This window comes from Neofelis nebulosa, chromosome 1 (genome assembly GCF_028018385.1).
Source record: "Neofelis nebulosa isolate mNeoNeb1 chromosome 1, mNeoNeb1.pri, whole genome shotgun sequence".
NCBI classification, from domain to species: Eukaryota; Metazoa; Chordata; class Mammalia; order Carnivora; family Felidae; genus Neofelis; species Neofelis nebulosa.
The window spans coordinates 107,983,839-108,001,663 of record NC_080782.1 but is presented as its reverse complement, the minus strand read 5'-3'; the positions used below and the strand labels follow the sequence as shown (position 1 = coordinate 108,001,663).

The 17,825-nt window shown below is 36.0% G+C and overlaps 1 protein-coding gene and 1 long non-coding RNA gene across 3 annotated transcripts in view; one reads left to right on the top strand and one right to left on the bottom strand.

Moving 5' to 3' along the window:
* Positions 1-17,825, bottom strand: part of LOC131512546 (uncharacterized) — a 106,715-nt gene that overhangs the window by 45,325 nt on the left and 43,565 nt on the right. The gene's annotated exons all lie outside the window — the stretch shown is intronic.
* The window catches only part of CWC27 (CWC27 spliceosome associated cyclophilin), a 196,219-nt gene that overhangs the window by 152,523 nt on the left and 25,871 nt on the right, over positions 1-17,825 (top strand). For both annotated transcript variants that reach the window (XR_009262164.1, XM_058731337.1), the window contains exons 12-13: positions 10,367-10,476; positions 14,541-14,644. Coding sequence is in view for 1 of the 2 variants with exons in the window: in XM_058731337.1 (XP_058587320.1) it covers positions 10,367-10,476; positions 14,541-14,644 (214 nt within the window). In the remaining variant the exon portion in view is untranslated. The remainder of the gene's footprint in view (positions 1-10,366; positions 10,477-14,540; positions 14,645-17,825) is intronic.

Genomic DNA, 17,825 nt, shown 5'->3' with positions numbered 1-17,825 from the left:
TATAAACTCAACAAAGCAAGGCCACCTGGATGGATGAGTCGGTTAAGCGTCCAACTTCTGCTCAGGTCATGATCTCTCCTTTCATAAGTTCAAGCCCCACATTGTGCTCTGTGCTGACAGTTCAGAGCCTGGACCCTGACTGCTTTGGATTCTTTGTCTCCCTCTCTCTGCCCCTCCCCCATTCATGCTGTGTCTCTCTGTATCTCAAAAATAAATAAACATTAAAAAAAAATTTTAAAAAAAACTCAACAAAGCAATACACTTAGGGAAATAAAAGGTAAAATTTTGTATTTGGATAGCACTGGGGCATTAAAACAAGTTTTCAAAATTTTCTAATATCTTCGGTACCTGGGTGGCCCAGTCAGTTACGTGACCAACTCTTGATTTCAGTTCAGGTCATGATCTCATGGTCTCATGATCTCTCAGCCCACGTGGGGCTCAGTGCAGAGCGTCGAGCCAGCTTGATAGTCTCCCTCTCTTCCTCTCTGCCCCTTTCCCACTCACTCTCTCTTTCTCTCTCAAAATAAATAAACTTTTAAAAACTTAATTTAATTTTAAAGATTCGAATTTCTTGGGGCACTGGGTGGCTCAGTGAGTTAAGCTTCCGACTTCGGCTCAGGGTCATGATCTCACAGATCGTGGGTTCAAGCCCCACACTGGGGTCTGTGCTGACAGCTCAGAGCCTGGAGCCTGCTTTGGATTCTGTGTCTCCCTCTCTCTCTCTGCCCTTCCCCAGCTCGTGCTCTGTCTCTCTCTCTCTCAAAAACAAATAAACGTAAAAAAAAAATTCTAATATCTTTTTTTTTTTTTTAAAGTTTATTTCTTTTTGAGAGATGGAGAAAGATAGAGTGTGAGCAGGAGAGGGGCAGAGAGAAAGGGAGACACAGAACTCAAAGCAGGCTCCAGGCTCTGAGCTGTCAGCAGAGCCTGATGCGGGGCTCAAACTCAGGAACTGTGAGATCATGACCTGAGCCAAAGTTGGAGGCTCAACCAACTGAGCCACCCAGGTGCCCCTAAAGATTCTAATATCTTAAGGTAAAATAACAAAAATTAAAATTAAGAAAACTCCTAATTAGAGGGGTGCCTGAGTGGCTTAGTCAGTTGAGCATCTGACTCTTGATTTCAGCTCTGGTCATGAGTCCCAAGGTTGTGGGATCAAGCCCCATGTTGGGATCTGTGCTGAGCATGGAGCCTGCTTGGGATTCTCCCTCTCCTCCTCTCCCCTGCTCACACTCTCTCTCTCTAAAAAACTAAACCAAAACCAAAAGACTCCTAATTAGAGAATTAAATCTATATTGGAGATTCATGCCATTTTATAAATGGTCACACTGTAGTATAAAGGTATATAATTTCAAAGTGACTATTAGATTATAATGAAATACATCTGTGGTGATTACACATTCCAAAAAGAAAGTACACATAGTAGTATATAGAGAGAGGAAACAACATTGAGTGATCAGAAAATCTGGTTTCTGATATTCCAAGCTTAACACAATCATTTGACCTCTCTGAACCTCAGTTTTTTCATCTGTAAAGGAGCTGGTTATTGCTGCCTAAAAACTTCATAGTACTAATATTTTGTGTTGTGATACTGGACATACTCCTTTTGTACTGAATTTAAAAATTAAGATTTAGTAGGGGTGCTTGGGTCACTCATTCGGTTAAGCATCTGAGTCTTGATTTCGGTCAGGTCATGATCTCACACTTGTGAGACTGAGCCCCAAGTCATGCTCTGTGCTGGGAGTGGAGTCTGCTCAAGATTTCTCTCTCCCTCCTCTCCTTCCCTGCTTGCACTCTCACTCTCTTTCAAAAAAAAATCAAGATTAAGTAGCGAGTAGACTATAAGTATACAGAACCGCTAGATATGAACTTCCATTTATTCATAGGCTACCCCTGTTAAAAATGTTTAATGGAGTGGGGGTGCCTGGGTGGCTCAGTTGAGCCTCTGACTCTTGCTTTCAGCTCAGGTCAGGATCTCACCATTTGTGAGATTGAGCCCCACATCAAACTCTGCACTGACAGCAGGGAGCCTATGTGGGATTCTCTCTCTCCCTTTCTCTCTGCTCCTCCCCCATACATGCTTGTCCTCTCTCTCAAAATAAATAAATAAACATTAAAAAAAGAAATGTTTAATGGAAAATGCAGGCTGAAAATCAGAATTTTTGTATTTATATTCCAGAATGGAATACAGTTTGAAAATCTGGATTAATTTAATTGGATTATAACTTGTTACCTTCACATTTCTCGAATCAGCTAATAGAAAAACACAGCTACTAGAAAATATTGTGTATTACTCTGAGGATTATTTTAAGCCTAAAATAACATGAAGCATTGAAATTAGGATGAACAGGGAAAGAAAAATAAAAACTTCGTCTAAATGGAGACTGAATTCCATTTAATCACTGTTCAGTGTTGAAGCATATGTCAGTGTTTGGTGTTCAAGGATACTTCAGGTGATGTCCCTGAATTATTCAACCACTTTGACTTATCTTTATGAAACTATAGGCTTATTTTGACCACCAGATGGAGCCAGTATTGTTCAATTTGTAACACAAAAAATATGCTGAAAATAAAAAGTAGTTAAATAAAATGAGTAAATCATAGATTTTTTATTTTAGCTCACAGTACAGAAAGAAACTAGACTTTTAGCTAGTCTTCCCCTAAATTCTGTCTAATCTTTGTAAATGTGCACCCTCCCTCTATTAAATAATTTCTTAATTCTGAATAATTTTCATTTGGGTAGTTTCATTGGAAGAGAGACCACTTTTCTTCTTATTCACTTTTCAAAGACATCATCTAAGTAACCTTTAATTATCTTTAAAACATAATTAGTACAAATCTAACCTCTTGTCATTCAATAAGTACTATGGATTATAATTATGAAAAGTGATAATAAAAAATATACTATATGTAGGCCCTCACCTTAATGTCATAGAATACCCCCATTATTGTCCTTTTCATAATGGATTTTCCTAATGAAACAAACCAAAAAATAGGCATTCTGGCTGGGGGCAGGATATACAGTTCATCCCCAGTAGCTCCTCAAGCAGAGGTAAAGCTTCAGTGAATGGGTACAACTCTTAACACAGATTCTACACAGAAAGCTCAGTGTTCAGGGACCTTAGTCAGAGGTAACTACCTTAAAGTTGACTTGTACTCCTCTTACGTCTGTTTAATACATGTGAGAAATTATTTATCTGTAACTCAACGTAGTTCAACAACTATCTATTGAAAAAGTATTTGTATGCTAGGGGTCGTAACACACTACAAACCCCTCAGGGAGCCATTCCGTCATGCAAGAGCAATAAGGCAACTATGGACACTGGGAACTTAAGACCTAAAGAGGATCAAATTGTTCATTTGTCCATTCAGCTACTATTTATTGAGTCCACACTTTATGCAAGACATATGCTAGACTCCAAAAAGGGGACAATTCCTGCCATGCGTGTTTGTAGCCAAGGGGCAATACAGAAAAAGAAGCGGTTATGATATAGTGTTTAAATTGTTTGAAGGCCGAAATGAGGGGAAAATATGATTAATTAAGGATTATCAAGAAAAAGCCATAAAGGATTCTTCTTAGGTAGAAATTATTTACATAAACCCACTGTTTGGCAGACTGTACTTCCCATTTATTATGGTCTGAGAGGAATTTAGAACCTTTTTTTGGCAGGATTTTATTTCATCGGACACATCCAACTGGTGACCTGATGCCTTTTTGTGTCAAATTGGAGTATTTTCTATGTTTTCTTGTACGTCAAACATGAAGAAGAAATAACCAAGCTGGTTAAGAACTTGTCATTTAGAGCCAGACTACATGGGTTTATATTCTCATGTTTATAGTCCCTTACATAAGTTATTTAACCTCTTACTACCTTAGTTTCCTTATCAGCAAAATAAGGCTAACAGTATGCCTCCTTCATTGGGTCGGTTATTAGGATTAACCAAGTAATTCAGGTACTGGTATCTGGCACATAGCCAGTACTTAAAATGTTAGCTATATTCAAGTCTGTTACATTTCCTAGAATTAATTTAAGAATGGGTGTATATAAAATTTGATTAAAAAACATATTTTTTAGCTTCCAGGAACTACGATGAGATACAACTAGGTATCACCAGCATTGATATATTCTATATCCATTAAAGTCTACCCCTTTTGTTTCCAAATGCTGTTTACTATTAGCAGTAATATATTACCTTTATTTGTATAAAAGTTTTCATTTATTATGGGAATTTTTCAAAAATTTCCTTGAAGTACTAGATCCAGATATATTTAAAATAATTTATAAGCAGCCTTACTAACAGTTTCTGACACTGTTTCTGATCATTTGATAAGCTTTTTTTAAAATGAATCAATGTACAGCTACTTGGAGCTGTTAGCTCCTTGAGCTCTAGTCCTGAGACAGGGGACGGAATGAGCTCTTTATCTATCTATAAAATGCGATTTGTAGATGGATACCACTGGTTCTTCAGCTAAGTAACCACAGTTGACTAGTCACCATCCCTTTATGTTCAGAACAAAAAGGTTTCACAAAAGAGATTCAAGTGGAGCAAGGATTAGTTTCTGACTAGCCCTTAGGGGAAGGCTTAGAGGCATTCTTTATAACATGCAGGAACTGAAGTACAGTACTTAACTTGGATGTCACCTTCACTAAGAGTCAGAACACAAGTTTTAGCCCAGGCTCTGCTGCTGATCTCCCTGGGAGACTGGCTGCATAACTTCACTTACATTAACATTGGTTACCTCACCTATAAAGGGAGAAGTTAGATGAGAAGATCCTCAAAGCAACTTCCAGCTCTGGTGCTCTAGTAAACTGATGCTCCAGTACTAAACTGATGGTTACCGTGACATTGGACACTCTCCTCACCAAAACGTTTCATGTATATTACCTAGTTGTATCTCAGAGACAGCAAAGATATTTTATTCTAACACTACAACATAGGTAAGCTTTAAGCCCTCTAAGGAATCAGCAATTTGATACTAAAAATCAGTAACTTGATTTCTTAACTATTTCACATATCTTATGTGAATTTTTTATGTTTTATCTTACGTTCATTTTACCTTTTCCATTACATTATAGAATGAAAAGCTTGTTATCATTTATGTTTTAAATATCTTTTATAGCATTTCTCAGAATGCCCACCATGTTAGAGACACTTAGTAAAATTTTGTTTTCTGGATTATAGTTTTAATTGAACTCAGTAGGGCACAGCGTTGGCCTTTCGTATCATACCTGGGCTCAAATCCCAGCTTTACCATATTCTAATTCCTGTTTTCTCATATGGTTTATAGACACTTCATAATCAAAGCATCTTAGCATGGTGCCTAACTATAGCCTTTAGTTTCCCCACTATTCTTTATTCCTATTTTTCAGCATGTTTTGTAGAAATTTCAGTTAATGACAAATAGTCATCATACTGTGTCATTATTACTTATGACTTATCATCCACTGTATATTGAGATTTATAAGAAAAGTAAAAGAACAGTCTGTACTTAGAGAAACTAAATTTTTCAAACTCCTCATGTATTTTATTAGCCAGTTTTATGTCACTAAAATCATCCAGTCACTTATTCAATTTTTGTTTATTCAGGGGGATTCAAGCACATGAGAAATGAATGTGCTACTTCCTGTTCTGGCAACATGGACTGAGCACAGAACTTCCTTCTTCTTCAAATATATAGAAACACTGGATAAAATATGATCAAGCCCAATTTAAATACTTAGCTAAGCTTGAAAGAGAGAGAGAGAAGATAAGAAAAAAAGAAAAGCCCTGGGTACTAGAAACAAAGGGGAGGCGTAACCAGAGCATTAAGTGGGCAAGCTGATACTGTAGTTGCTCAGGGGCATATTGGAACCAGATGTAGGCTCTACTAGCTAGAAAGTGGGGTTTTTATCTAAGACATGGACGGCAACGTGGCCTTGGGTCAAGAGAAATGGGAACTAGAAAAACTGTCCACCTGGTCAGGAAGGCCACAATGAAGCTTTTCATTTTTCAGAGCTACCTGTGGGAGGAGTCTCACAAAAAATCAAAACTCTAAACCTCTACCAGGCATGGCTACAAAGTTTGAGTACACACTAGCTATATGGTACAGGAATCCTAAGCCAAGAAATTAATTTAAAAAAGAATGACTCCAGACCAATGGAACCCCTAAATTGCCTGGTAGAAACAAATGTGAAAGTTCTCTGTAGAAATTCTTACACAATCCTGTGGTGCCTAGGATTCCTATGGAGCATGATGGAGATGAAGCTCTAGCTCAAGATAAACTCACAATCAAAAATTAGAAAACACAGAGAGAAATGATAAGCCTAAGAAGAGAGAAAGAAGACATAACAGAAAGATACCCAAGAAGAATCTGAAAGATACAATATAACAAGTGTATTTTAAATAATTAAAAGAGATTTTTAAATCATGAAATATCATAATAAAAGACTAAGGCTATCACTGGGGCTCTTGGGTTACTTAGTCGGTTAAGTGTCTGACTCTGGATTTCGGCTCAGGTCATGATCTCATGGTTCATGAAATTGAGCCCCACGTTGGGCTCCATGCTGACAGCACAAAACCTGCTTGGGATTCTCTCTCTCCTTCTCTCTCTCTGTCCCTCCCCTGCTCACGTGCTCACTCTCTCTCTCTCTCTCAAAATATATAAATAAACTTAAAAAAAGAAAATACTAAGGCTATTAAAAGAGCAGGTGAATTTAAAGAACAAAATAGAATATCTAAAAAATACATATATAATTATTAAAATCAGTTTATGTCTTAAAACTAAAAACTTAAAACAGTTTATGTCTTAGGTACAACTAAACAAAGAATTAGTGAACTGAAATATAAAACTAAGGAAATTATTCAGAGTATACCACTGGCAAATCAAAATGAAAAATTAACGTTCTGTGATTATTCATAGTTGATCATATTATAAAGAGAAGTACTTTATAGTAATGTGATATAGTCAGTTAGGAAATATAAGAGTTGACCAGATTTTTCACACAGTTGGGTTTGTGCAGCAAATGTTACTGTGTTAGAAAATCTCTTATCAGTTGCATTTCTATACACCAATAATGAAGCAACAGAAAGAGATATCAAGGAATAGATCCCATTTAAAATTGTACCAAGAATCATAAAATACCTAGGAATAAACCTAACCAAATAGGTAGAAAATCTGTACACTGAAAACTAGAGAAAGCTTATAAAAGAAATTAAAGAAGACACAAACGAATGCAAGAACATTTCATGCTCAGGGAAGAGAAGAACAAATATTGTTAAAATGTTGATACTACCCAAAGCAATCTATACACCCAATGCAATCCCAATAAAAATAGTACCAGCATTCTTCACAGAGCTAGAACAAATGATCCTAAAATTTGTATGGAACCACAAAAGACCCTGAATAGCCAAAGTAATATTGAAAATGAAAACCAAACCTGGAGGCATCACAGTCCTGGACTTCACACTCTATTACAAAGCTGTAATCATCAAGACAGTATGGTATTGGCACAAAAAGAGACACATAGACCAATGGAATAGAATAGAGAAACCAGAAATGGACCTACAAATGTATGGCCAACTGATCTTCGACAAAGCAGGAAAAAGTATCCAATGGAAAAAAGACAGTCTCTTTATCAAATGGATAGGAAAACTGGACAGTGACATGCAGAAAAATGAAACTGGACCACTTTCTTACACCATACACAAAAATAAATTCAAAATAGATAAAGACCTAAATGTAACACAGAAACCATCAAAATCCTAGAAAACAGGCAACAACTTCTTTGATCTTGCCCACAGCATCTTGTTACATGTCTTCGAAGACAAGGGAAATAAAAGCAAAAATGAACTATTGGGACTTCATCAAGGTAAAAAGCTTCTGCACAGATAAGGAAACAATCAACAAAACTAAAAGGCAACCAACAGAATGGGAGAAGATGTTTGCAAATGACATATCAGATAAAGGGTTAGTACCAAAAATCTACAAAGAACTTAACGAACTCAACACCTGGAAAACAAATTATCCAGTGAAGAAATGGGCAGAAGATATGAGTAGACACTTTTCCAAAGACATCCAGATGACCAACAGACACATGAAAAGATGCTCAATAGTGTAATCATAAGGGAAATACAAATCAAAACCACTTTGAGATACCACCTCATACCAGTCAGAGTGGGTAAAATTAACAACCCAGGAAACAACAGATGTTGGTGAGGATGTGGAGAAAGGGGAACCCTCTTGCACTGTTGGTGGAAATGCAAACTGGTGGAGCCACTCTGGAAAACAGTGTGGAAGTTCCTCAAAAAATTAAAAATAGAATTACTCTACAACCCAGCAATAGCACTACTAGTAATTTATCCAAAGGACACAAGAGTACTGATTCATAGGGGCACATGTACCCCAATGTTTATAGCAGTGGTATGAACAATAGCCAAATTATGGAAAGAATCCAAATGTCCATCAACAGATGAATGGATAAAGAAGATGTGGTGTGTGTATATATATATATATATATATATATATATATACACACACACACACACACACACACAATGGAATACCACTCGGTGGTAAAGAAAGAATGAAATCTTGCTGTTTGCAACAACATGGACGGAACTGGAGTGTATTATCCTAAGTGAAATAAGTCAGTCAGAAAAAGACAGTTATTCTGTTATCACTCACATGTGGAATTTGAGAAACTTAACAGAATACCATAGGAAAAGGGAAGGAAAAATAAGTTACAGAGAGGGAAGCAAACTATAAGAGACTCTTAAATTTGTTCTCTGTAAAACAAACTGAGAGCTGATGGGGGTGGAGGGTTGGGGAGGGACGGGGAAAATGGGTGATGAGCACTGAGCAAGGCACTTGTTGGGATGAGCACTGGGTGTTGTATGTAAGTGATGAACCATGGGTATCTATTCCTGAAGCCAAGACTATACTGTATATACACTGTATGTCGCTAACTTGACAATAAATTATTTTAAAAAATGGGGCGCCTGGGTGGCTCAGTCAGTTGGGCGTCTGACTTCGGCTCAGGTCATGATCTTGCTCGGTTTGTGAGTTCAAGTCCCGCATCAGGCTCTGTGCTGACAGCTCGGAGCCTGGAGCCTCTTTCGGATTCTGTGTCTCCTCTCTCTGCCCCTCCCATGCTCATGCTCTGTCTCTCTGTCTCTCAATAATAAATAAATGTTAAAAAAATAAATAAAAATAAATAAGTAAAATAAAATAAATTATTTTTTAAAAAGATGTGAAATAAAAGTATGTTGATATAGTCAAAAAAAAAAGAAAAAATCTCTTGAACAAAATAGCTAATTGTTAATACACTACATGTTAATAACATTCTTAAAACTATAACAAAAAAGCAAGCAGCAAACCTAGATTTGAGTAGAAAGATTACTTGCATTCTTGATTACATCAGCTCCTCTTGGTTTACCAGCCAAAAATAATAAGAGATAGGTTGTTGAGTGTTTGTTTTAAGTCACAAATTTTCATTAATTTGTGTGCATGTAAGTTAATGTAAAAAAAAAATTTTTTTTCTTAGGCAAAACTCTGTTCTGTCAACCCAGATGTTAACTAATCTTCATAAGGAATTATTGCAGGATCAAATCTATAAATTGGTTTTCTAATTTCTAACTTAGTAACAATTATTTTTATCTACTTCTGATTACTGTCCTGAGTTATTTGCTGGATATATTAATTTTTTATGATGACATCAAATTGAACTTGTGTATTTGTTGTTGTTATTGTTGTTTTAACTGGGGAACAAAAGTGGTAGGTAATTGGAAAATCAACCAATACTGGAAGATTATATAAGGCAGGAGAATAATGTAAAATGGCATTGCTGAATTTTAGGAAAATCTTAATTATTTTAAAAGTGAGAGGGGCGCCTGGGTGGCGCAGTCGGTTAAGCGTCCGACTTCAGCCAGGTCACGATCTCGCGGTCCGTGAGTTCGAGCCCCGCGTCAGGCTCTGGGCTGATGGCTCGGAGCCTGGAGCCTGTTTCCGATTCTGTGTCTTCCTCTCTCTCTGCCCCTCCCCCGTTCATGCTCTGTCTCTCTCTGTCCCAAAAATAAATTAAAAAAAAAAATGTTGAAAAAAAAAAAATTTAAAAGTGAGATAGCTAATTTTATAGTCAAACAAGTGAGAACTACAATAGTACAATATATAATGGAGATGTTTATAAAATTGGTTGATAAATTAACATCAGTCACTTTCTAGTGTAGGTAATAGTTGTGGAGCTGGTGGCATTTATTGGTTTGATTTTTAAATGGGTGAGAACCAATCCCAGGTTTTGACCTCATCTTCTGTAATAAGCATAAATGTTAATATGAAACCACCCAGCGTTTTTACTATTTATTCTAAGAACATTCTATTATTCTTCAGAAGAAGAAACTGCTCCTGACGGTGCTGTTGCAGAATACAGAAGAGAAAAGCAAAAGTATGAAGCTCTGAGGAAGCAACAGGCAAAGAAGGGAACTTCCCGGGAAGACCAGGTAATGTCACAAACCAAAATCCATACGTAATTCATTGCCTTTTAATTGTCTTTAAGTGCTGCTAATGGAGCCTAATTTGATTGTACATTGGGAAAGCACTACCTCTTAAAAATGAAAAAGGATATATTCGTATAGGGTGGGATGACAAGGACCTTGGCCATTCATGTTCTTTCCAGACATTACAGGAAAAAGCCTAAAACTTTCAGGTTTCAACCTTGTGCTCCCATATCAAGCATAGGAATCTTGTAAAGCCACATATTAAATGATGAAGAGATCTCTTCTAGCACAGTATCTTACACGCTGACTAGCCAACTCTGCTTGAAGTTGTACACTGCCTATAAATAAGGGAATATTGTAAATAATATTGCAGAACTCTGCTTATTCTAAGTAGTTTCTGAATCTTTAAGAATAAGATTGTTAGAAATAAGAAAGAACTATTTCAACAATTTGAAAATCAATTGTACACACCATATAACACTTAGCAATCGAAATAAATCTCCAGCAACCCTTCATATTGAAAAGCTAGGGTGAAGGCAAAAACCATTTATTTTTGGTGCTGCCATATATACATATATATGTGTGTGTGTGTGTATGTACATATATATACATATACACATATACATGTATATATATATGGCTATATATGGCAGCATCAAAAATAAATGGTTTTTGGTGTATATATGTGTATATATTTGAGAACAAGCTATTTTAGGTGTATAAATAAAATAGGCAAAATAAAAGTAAATTAAAAAGCCCAAGTGTATTTGAATAATTTGAATAACTTAATATAATCAGGGACTATATTATAAATTGCACCTAATTACTGGTAAAAAAGGATCATACATCAGTACTTACCATGAAAATAACCATAGGGAAAGTTCAGTAAGAAATCAGGTATAGGAAATTGTAATTATAGAGAACTAATTTGAGCAATTTTCGAAAGAAATGACACATCAAATGAAATTAAGAAAAAGTACATTATTAACTTGATTTCATGGAGTCCAAAGCCCTTTGAATAGCAACTACAGTCAATTTACTACCAGAGATACCCTAGGGATCATTTTTTCATTCTTATTCATTCTTCATTTTTGCTTCCTAGCAAATAATTATTTAGAACCTACCATGTACTAATCACTGTATTTGGTGTTAAACAAGGTGGACACATCCCTGTCCTCTTGGAGCTGTTAGGGAAAAGAGCCAGTTAAACAAGTAATGCCAATAAAAGCAGGTGAGCATTCTGACAGGTTAAGTATAGAGAACTATGTAAATGTGTAACAGTAGGACTAAACATCGACTAAGAATCTAGGAAGGCCTCCCTGAGAAAATGATTGGTCAGTTGAACTTTGAAAGTTGAATAGGAGACAGGTGGCCAGACAAAGGAAGAGTATATAAGAAATGTTGGATCTCTTTGCAAAGAACTATAAAAGATGTTAAGTATGGACTATACCAAACTAAAAGAAAGATGATGCTGGAGAGGGAAGCGGAAACCAACTCATGCAAGGCACTTTTGAGCTATACTAAGAAATTTATATTTACCCTAAGGGCAGAGGGGAGCCATTGAAAGAAGGAGATGACATAATCTCATTTGCACTTTGGGAAGATTCCTCCAATCTGGCTGTGGTATAGAGACTATACTGGACCCAGAGCAGGACTAGAGGTGTAGAGGCCAGTAGAGGCCAGTTGAAGAGACTCTTCTGTGTAGGTATGCATGCATGAAGTTTGCCAAGGCAGGACCTCTTCAAAACAGTTTCCTCCTACTAGGAAGACTCTCACTGTGTTGAAGAGCCATGCTGTAAGTAGTTAGCCATTCACTCCTTCAGAAGACCCACTCCCCTAGAGATGCTAAACAGAAATGCCCCTATGCAAATCCTATCTTCTTTACCATATGTTGTGCCCCATTATTTTTGTGACGTTTGCTTTACTGCCTAGTGTCTTCTGCCTTTAGAACGCAGCTAGAAAAAGTTCAATCACAAATATAGGAGAAGCTAAGAAAGGCCAAGAGGATGTTTTGTTACAGTCCTCTTTCTTTGAGCAAATGCCAGTAGCACATTAATTGGCCCTAAAAACAGACTGCCTTGCCACTTTCAAAACTCAAGGAAAAAGATCTAGGTCTAGCATAATTTTCTAGGAAGCTTTTAAATTTCATTCCACTAAGAAGTCTCCTTTGTTTTCATTTTTCTTTATGTTTTTGGAAAAGACATTTCCAAGTGTACAAAGGTCCACCATTAAAAAAATTAATGGGGTTTACTTTTAAGCTATAGATAGACACAGAAATACACTTTTAGAGATATATTTTATATAACATATATATAGATATATAAGCTCATACACATACACAAAAATAAAAAACACCTAAAAAGCCTTGAAGGATATATACCAAAATGTCAAAAATAGTTATTCTTAGTGATGGAATAATAGATAATTTTGTTCTGCTTCTCCTTATTTTCTAATATTTCTAAATTAAACTTTTCCTTATTATAAAGCAAATATAAGAAAAGTTTGTAAGCAAAAGGGTTTTTTTTTAACAAATAAGTTTTAAAAACAAGGGATGCCTTCTTTTTTTGTTAACACTGTTTGAAGAGCTTAATCTTTTAATTACTACTCTGGAAACAGACAAAATACCTAACCCCAATGCACTAGGAGCCCTCTGAATGCCCATGAGGATATTCTGTAGGAATTTAGTGTTTCCCCCAAAACTTGTCTCATTTCCAAGTGGACGCTATGGTAATGTGTATATTTTCATCTGTTGCCCATGTGGGCATTAAAATTTCCGGAACTTATAAAGCATATAAGGCACTTTCACTATCATTTCTAGCAGTAACTGCCTTTGTTTCTTGTACCATCTGTCTTTATTGAGCTTCAGTTCTAGACCACCAAAACCTTCTTAATTTTTCCATGAACTGTGGTCTCAGTGGTATTTCTTAGATAAATTACAGAGCCTAGCAATTTATTGTGATGCCTTATTGTACTTGTTATTCACATACTGAACTATCATACCTCTGTTTCCTTGTGAAATATGAGTATTTTAATACTGAATTCAATGTGCTAGTCTCTTAATTAGTCATTTGATTTTTTTGGACAGGTAGTACTTCACCCCGTTTCACAAGTATGTACTTTTTTAAACTGTAGAATAAAAATATTTTTTCCAGCTTTTGTTCTCTACTCATATTCTGGAGGTAAGCTGAGTATTAATTACAAAACTATAGACACTTGTTGTTTGTTACCCGCAAAGGACATGGGAGACAAACAAGAACCACAGAAATCGTGCCCTTTTCTTAAAAATCTACTGAACATGGTATTTACATCCCACTTCTTTTACTTAACAACAGAATGTAATGCTCTTGTATATAATTTTTAATAATGTAATAGTATATTCATTACTTTTTACAAAATATATCTAGTTCATTACTGATAGATATTAACATGTTTTCATTTTTCCATTTGTAGGAATATGGCTGCAGTGTACATCTTTTCCATAAGCCATTTTCTGTTTCATACTATTTTTCTTCATGTATTCCCAGGATTGAAGTGATTGAGTCAAAGGGAATGATCACCTTAAAGTTTTGACAAATTTAAATAGCTTTTTAAAATATCACTCCAATTTACCCATCTTCCACCAGTTAATGTGTTTATTCATTTTACCTTCCTTGCCATTGATATTTTTACATTTTTGGAAATTTGTTCAGTGACAAATACTATTTGTTATTGGTGTTTTATTTTGTGATTTCTCATATTTTAGTGAAGTAGCTCCTTGTCTTGTGGACCTTAAAAATTAGTCATTAACAAGCATGCATTTTAAAGTTTAAGTGTCTTCTATATAAGCAAACTATGTTCCCCAAATCAGAAACTGTCACATACGCCTGAGGGAAAATGTCAGTGCAAATGTAAACAGGGCATTGTCGAGGTTTATATAACAATCACTGCTTGAGTTTTGTTATTTTCCTTCAAAATTAAAAATTCATCTAAGTCTTAGTGTTTCAAATTTTTTCTACCAAATTTCAGTGTCTCTTCTAAAATTATATTTATCCTTATCAGAAAACTTAGCCATGTAATCATTATTTCAGACCCTGGCGCTGCTGAACCAGTTTAAATCTAAACTCACTCAAGCAATTGCTGAAACTCCTGAAAATGACATTTCTGAAGCAGAAGTAGAAGATGATGAAGGATGGTAAGGGCTTTGATTTCTCTCTATTAACCATGAACAAATAGGCTCAGAGCAGAGGTACTATTAGGATATTAGGACATTTCCACTATGTCGTCTTCTCCCCTCACCCCCAGACTTCACCTTTAATCACACCTTCATCATTATAGAGTCTCGGCATCTTTTGACTTCATTTCACTTCCATAAGCATTTATTGAGTGCTTGGTGTGTTCCCAGTATTGTGCTAGCCAGTGGAAAATATACAAGACATATATGACACTCTCCCTGTCCTAAATAACTTTCTAATATTGTAGAAAAGATAAGATTCACATTAAACAGCTAGAAAGCAGCCTCAAAAGATTCTAAATCATTTATTTTTTACACTTTCCCACAAACATTTTAGGACTCAGTAATACATTTCATAATCCTACTAAGTTCCTCTTAAAATTTATGACCTACAGGATCCTAGCAATCATACACAGTCAACTTATTTTTTCTTTGGCTGTTTTTCAGCTTTTTAAGACACTGATAAGAAATAAAGGAATTAATGACTTGTACATGTCCTGTGCTTAACACTTTATCCTATACTGGCAAAAAGGAAAAAAAAAAAAAAAAGGAATAAGAATTGTGCTTTCCCTTATCACACTCCTCTGTCCTCCAGTTGACTTCACATGTAGTATATTAGGACTCCCCACACCTAACTGCCCTCACCTCCCACTACACCCTGGCTCAAGCACATTACTGCAAGCAAGCCAAAGGGTCACCCCCCACATATGACTCACCCTCTGGAGCCTCTGAACTGTCACATGTGCCATTACCCCAACCCAGAATCATAGCCTCACTCCTCTCTGCCAGACGGCATCTCTCTCCTATTTCAAAACTGCTCAACACTCCCATCCTCCAGGAAACCAGTCAGCAAGATTTGTTGAGCACTCACAAATCTAGAGGGTGGAGGAAAGAGGGCTGGGACACACATTTAAAAAGACATAAAAACACTTATTAAGAAAACATTTAAGCAAGTAGGATTCTGCAACTATATACAACTTTAATCAAAAGGACTGAGGGGATGATGATTTGAATGGAATGAATCCTACCTCCCCTAGGACCCTGAAATGCTTATATATTTCTCAAAATATAATTTCTGTACGATCTAGGTTATGTACTTTTTTTTAACCCTGAGACTCTTTTAATTGGTTTCTATTACTTATATGTACTTATTTATACTTAAATTCAAAGTTGCTTAAAGGCAGAAGCTGGCTCCTCCCACAGTTGTGTGCCAAAGGTGAAGGCTCAGTGAGTGTTGACTGACCCTTAGAGATAAATGCACATTACATAGAAGAATTTTCTGTTTTTTTATATGACTGGACAGGTTTAGTTTTATTTTGGATTCCCTGAATGTCTCAAAATATCTTTCAAATGTTTTGGGTTCAGCCACCACACAAAAAAAATGTTTTGCCAAGTCCTCTTCCCCTTATTTTTGAATCCATATGCATTTTTTAAGGAAACATGATCCATGTGTTTCTGATTCATTTACACTTAACTCATCAAGATGATGTTTTGTAAGAGCAGTTTGATGCCCAATAAGTTTTTTTAACCTTTTTATAAGCCATTTAAGTCCTTTTTTATTGAACAGGAAAGTCACCAACAAATTTAGACCCAGAAATTTCATTTGAAACTCATAACACACAGGATTCAAATTTACTTTTAACTTGGCAAGACCATTTAACTTCCCAAGGTTCTTCCGAGCCACTTGGTTCCGAATTCTCTCACTGTGAATTCCTCATTAGCTGCAGATGTCAATCAGTGTTTTTAAAATTGTCATTCTTGCTTTTGATGTGATTTCACAGTACAATCTATGTTCTAACATCCTCATTAGAAAGTAAACAAATGGGAAAACTTTACCAGATGGTAAAATCGCTGGTCAGTGATGTTGACCAGTTCTCCATTTGGGGAACAAAACTAAGTGGAAGAGGAAGGGTAAGTATGTTAAAGACTTACCAGGTCTTCCGGGGGTTCATTTCTACTTTCAATTACAGTCTCCTAAACAGAAAGTCAGAACTATACACTATGTACCTACACATTTTTTGTATTTGTTTTATCTAACATCTAGTAAAAAATACCTTTAGTGTTTCAAGGCACTACACAGAATCATACAGAATACATGGGACTATTTTATTGCAATATAGACTATTGAAATTTTGTAACATGATAAGCAACAACATCCTGTCTGTTCATAAATACACCCGTTCAAGTTTATCAGGTCTCTAGTGATTTAGACCATCACTCATAAAGTATATTCCACTCAGAAAAGAAGCCTTATATTAAAAGTGATTTATGGCAAATATTATGAGTGCATGGCATGTGCATGTGTGTTATGCATAAATTACATGGTTACCAGACTATTTTGTAGGTCACGGTTACCGCTTTTCTAAGAAGTGAAAGTCAGCCAGTACTGTACTACACTGTCAAGGTCTGTTATCTGAGGTAAAATGATTGCTTCTCAGACATTTTTATGTGTCCGCATGAGTGACCACACATTGAGGGATCATTTTCATTTTCTGTCAAGATAGAAACCATTACCAATTTGTTATGTTTTCTTTTACTTGGCAAACTTTCGGTTCGCATTTTTGGCTAAGCTGCTGTATTGGCATGGTATACAACAGACATTTGGGTACCATTCATCAGCATTCTACTTTTTTATGCAAAAAAAAAAAAAAAAAAACAGTGGGAGGGGGAAAAGAAATATGATTCTATTGTAAACACTGTATATGGTGTTTGATAATTACTCCCAGATTTCACTAACAAGGCATTTAAAGAAGTGTTATTAGTAGATCTAAGCTGAAATGCATGATAGAAATTTTTCACTCAAAATTATTAAGATTCTTCCTTTGTTGGGATATATACTGCCAGTATTTGGTGGCAGTGATGGCTCCCAGACTCCAGTGTAACAGCTAAAGTAGCCTCTTTGCCTCTACATTCCTTCTTCCCACAGCATCACACTCTTATAGCTATAGAATCTTTCTTCAAGCATGGGTTTTATAAAACCATTAGATACATGGCAGGAATCATCAGCGACCAGATTCATATGAACATGTGGATGAGGTCCATGTGCCATTTTGGGTTTGGTTAGATAAAGCTTGGTTAGCTCCCAAAAAAGTTTTGTGAGAGCTGTTTCTGACAAGATAGAAGAGAGACATAAAAAAGAAAG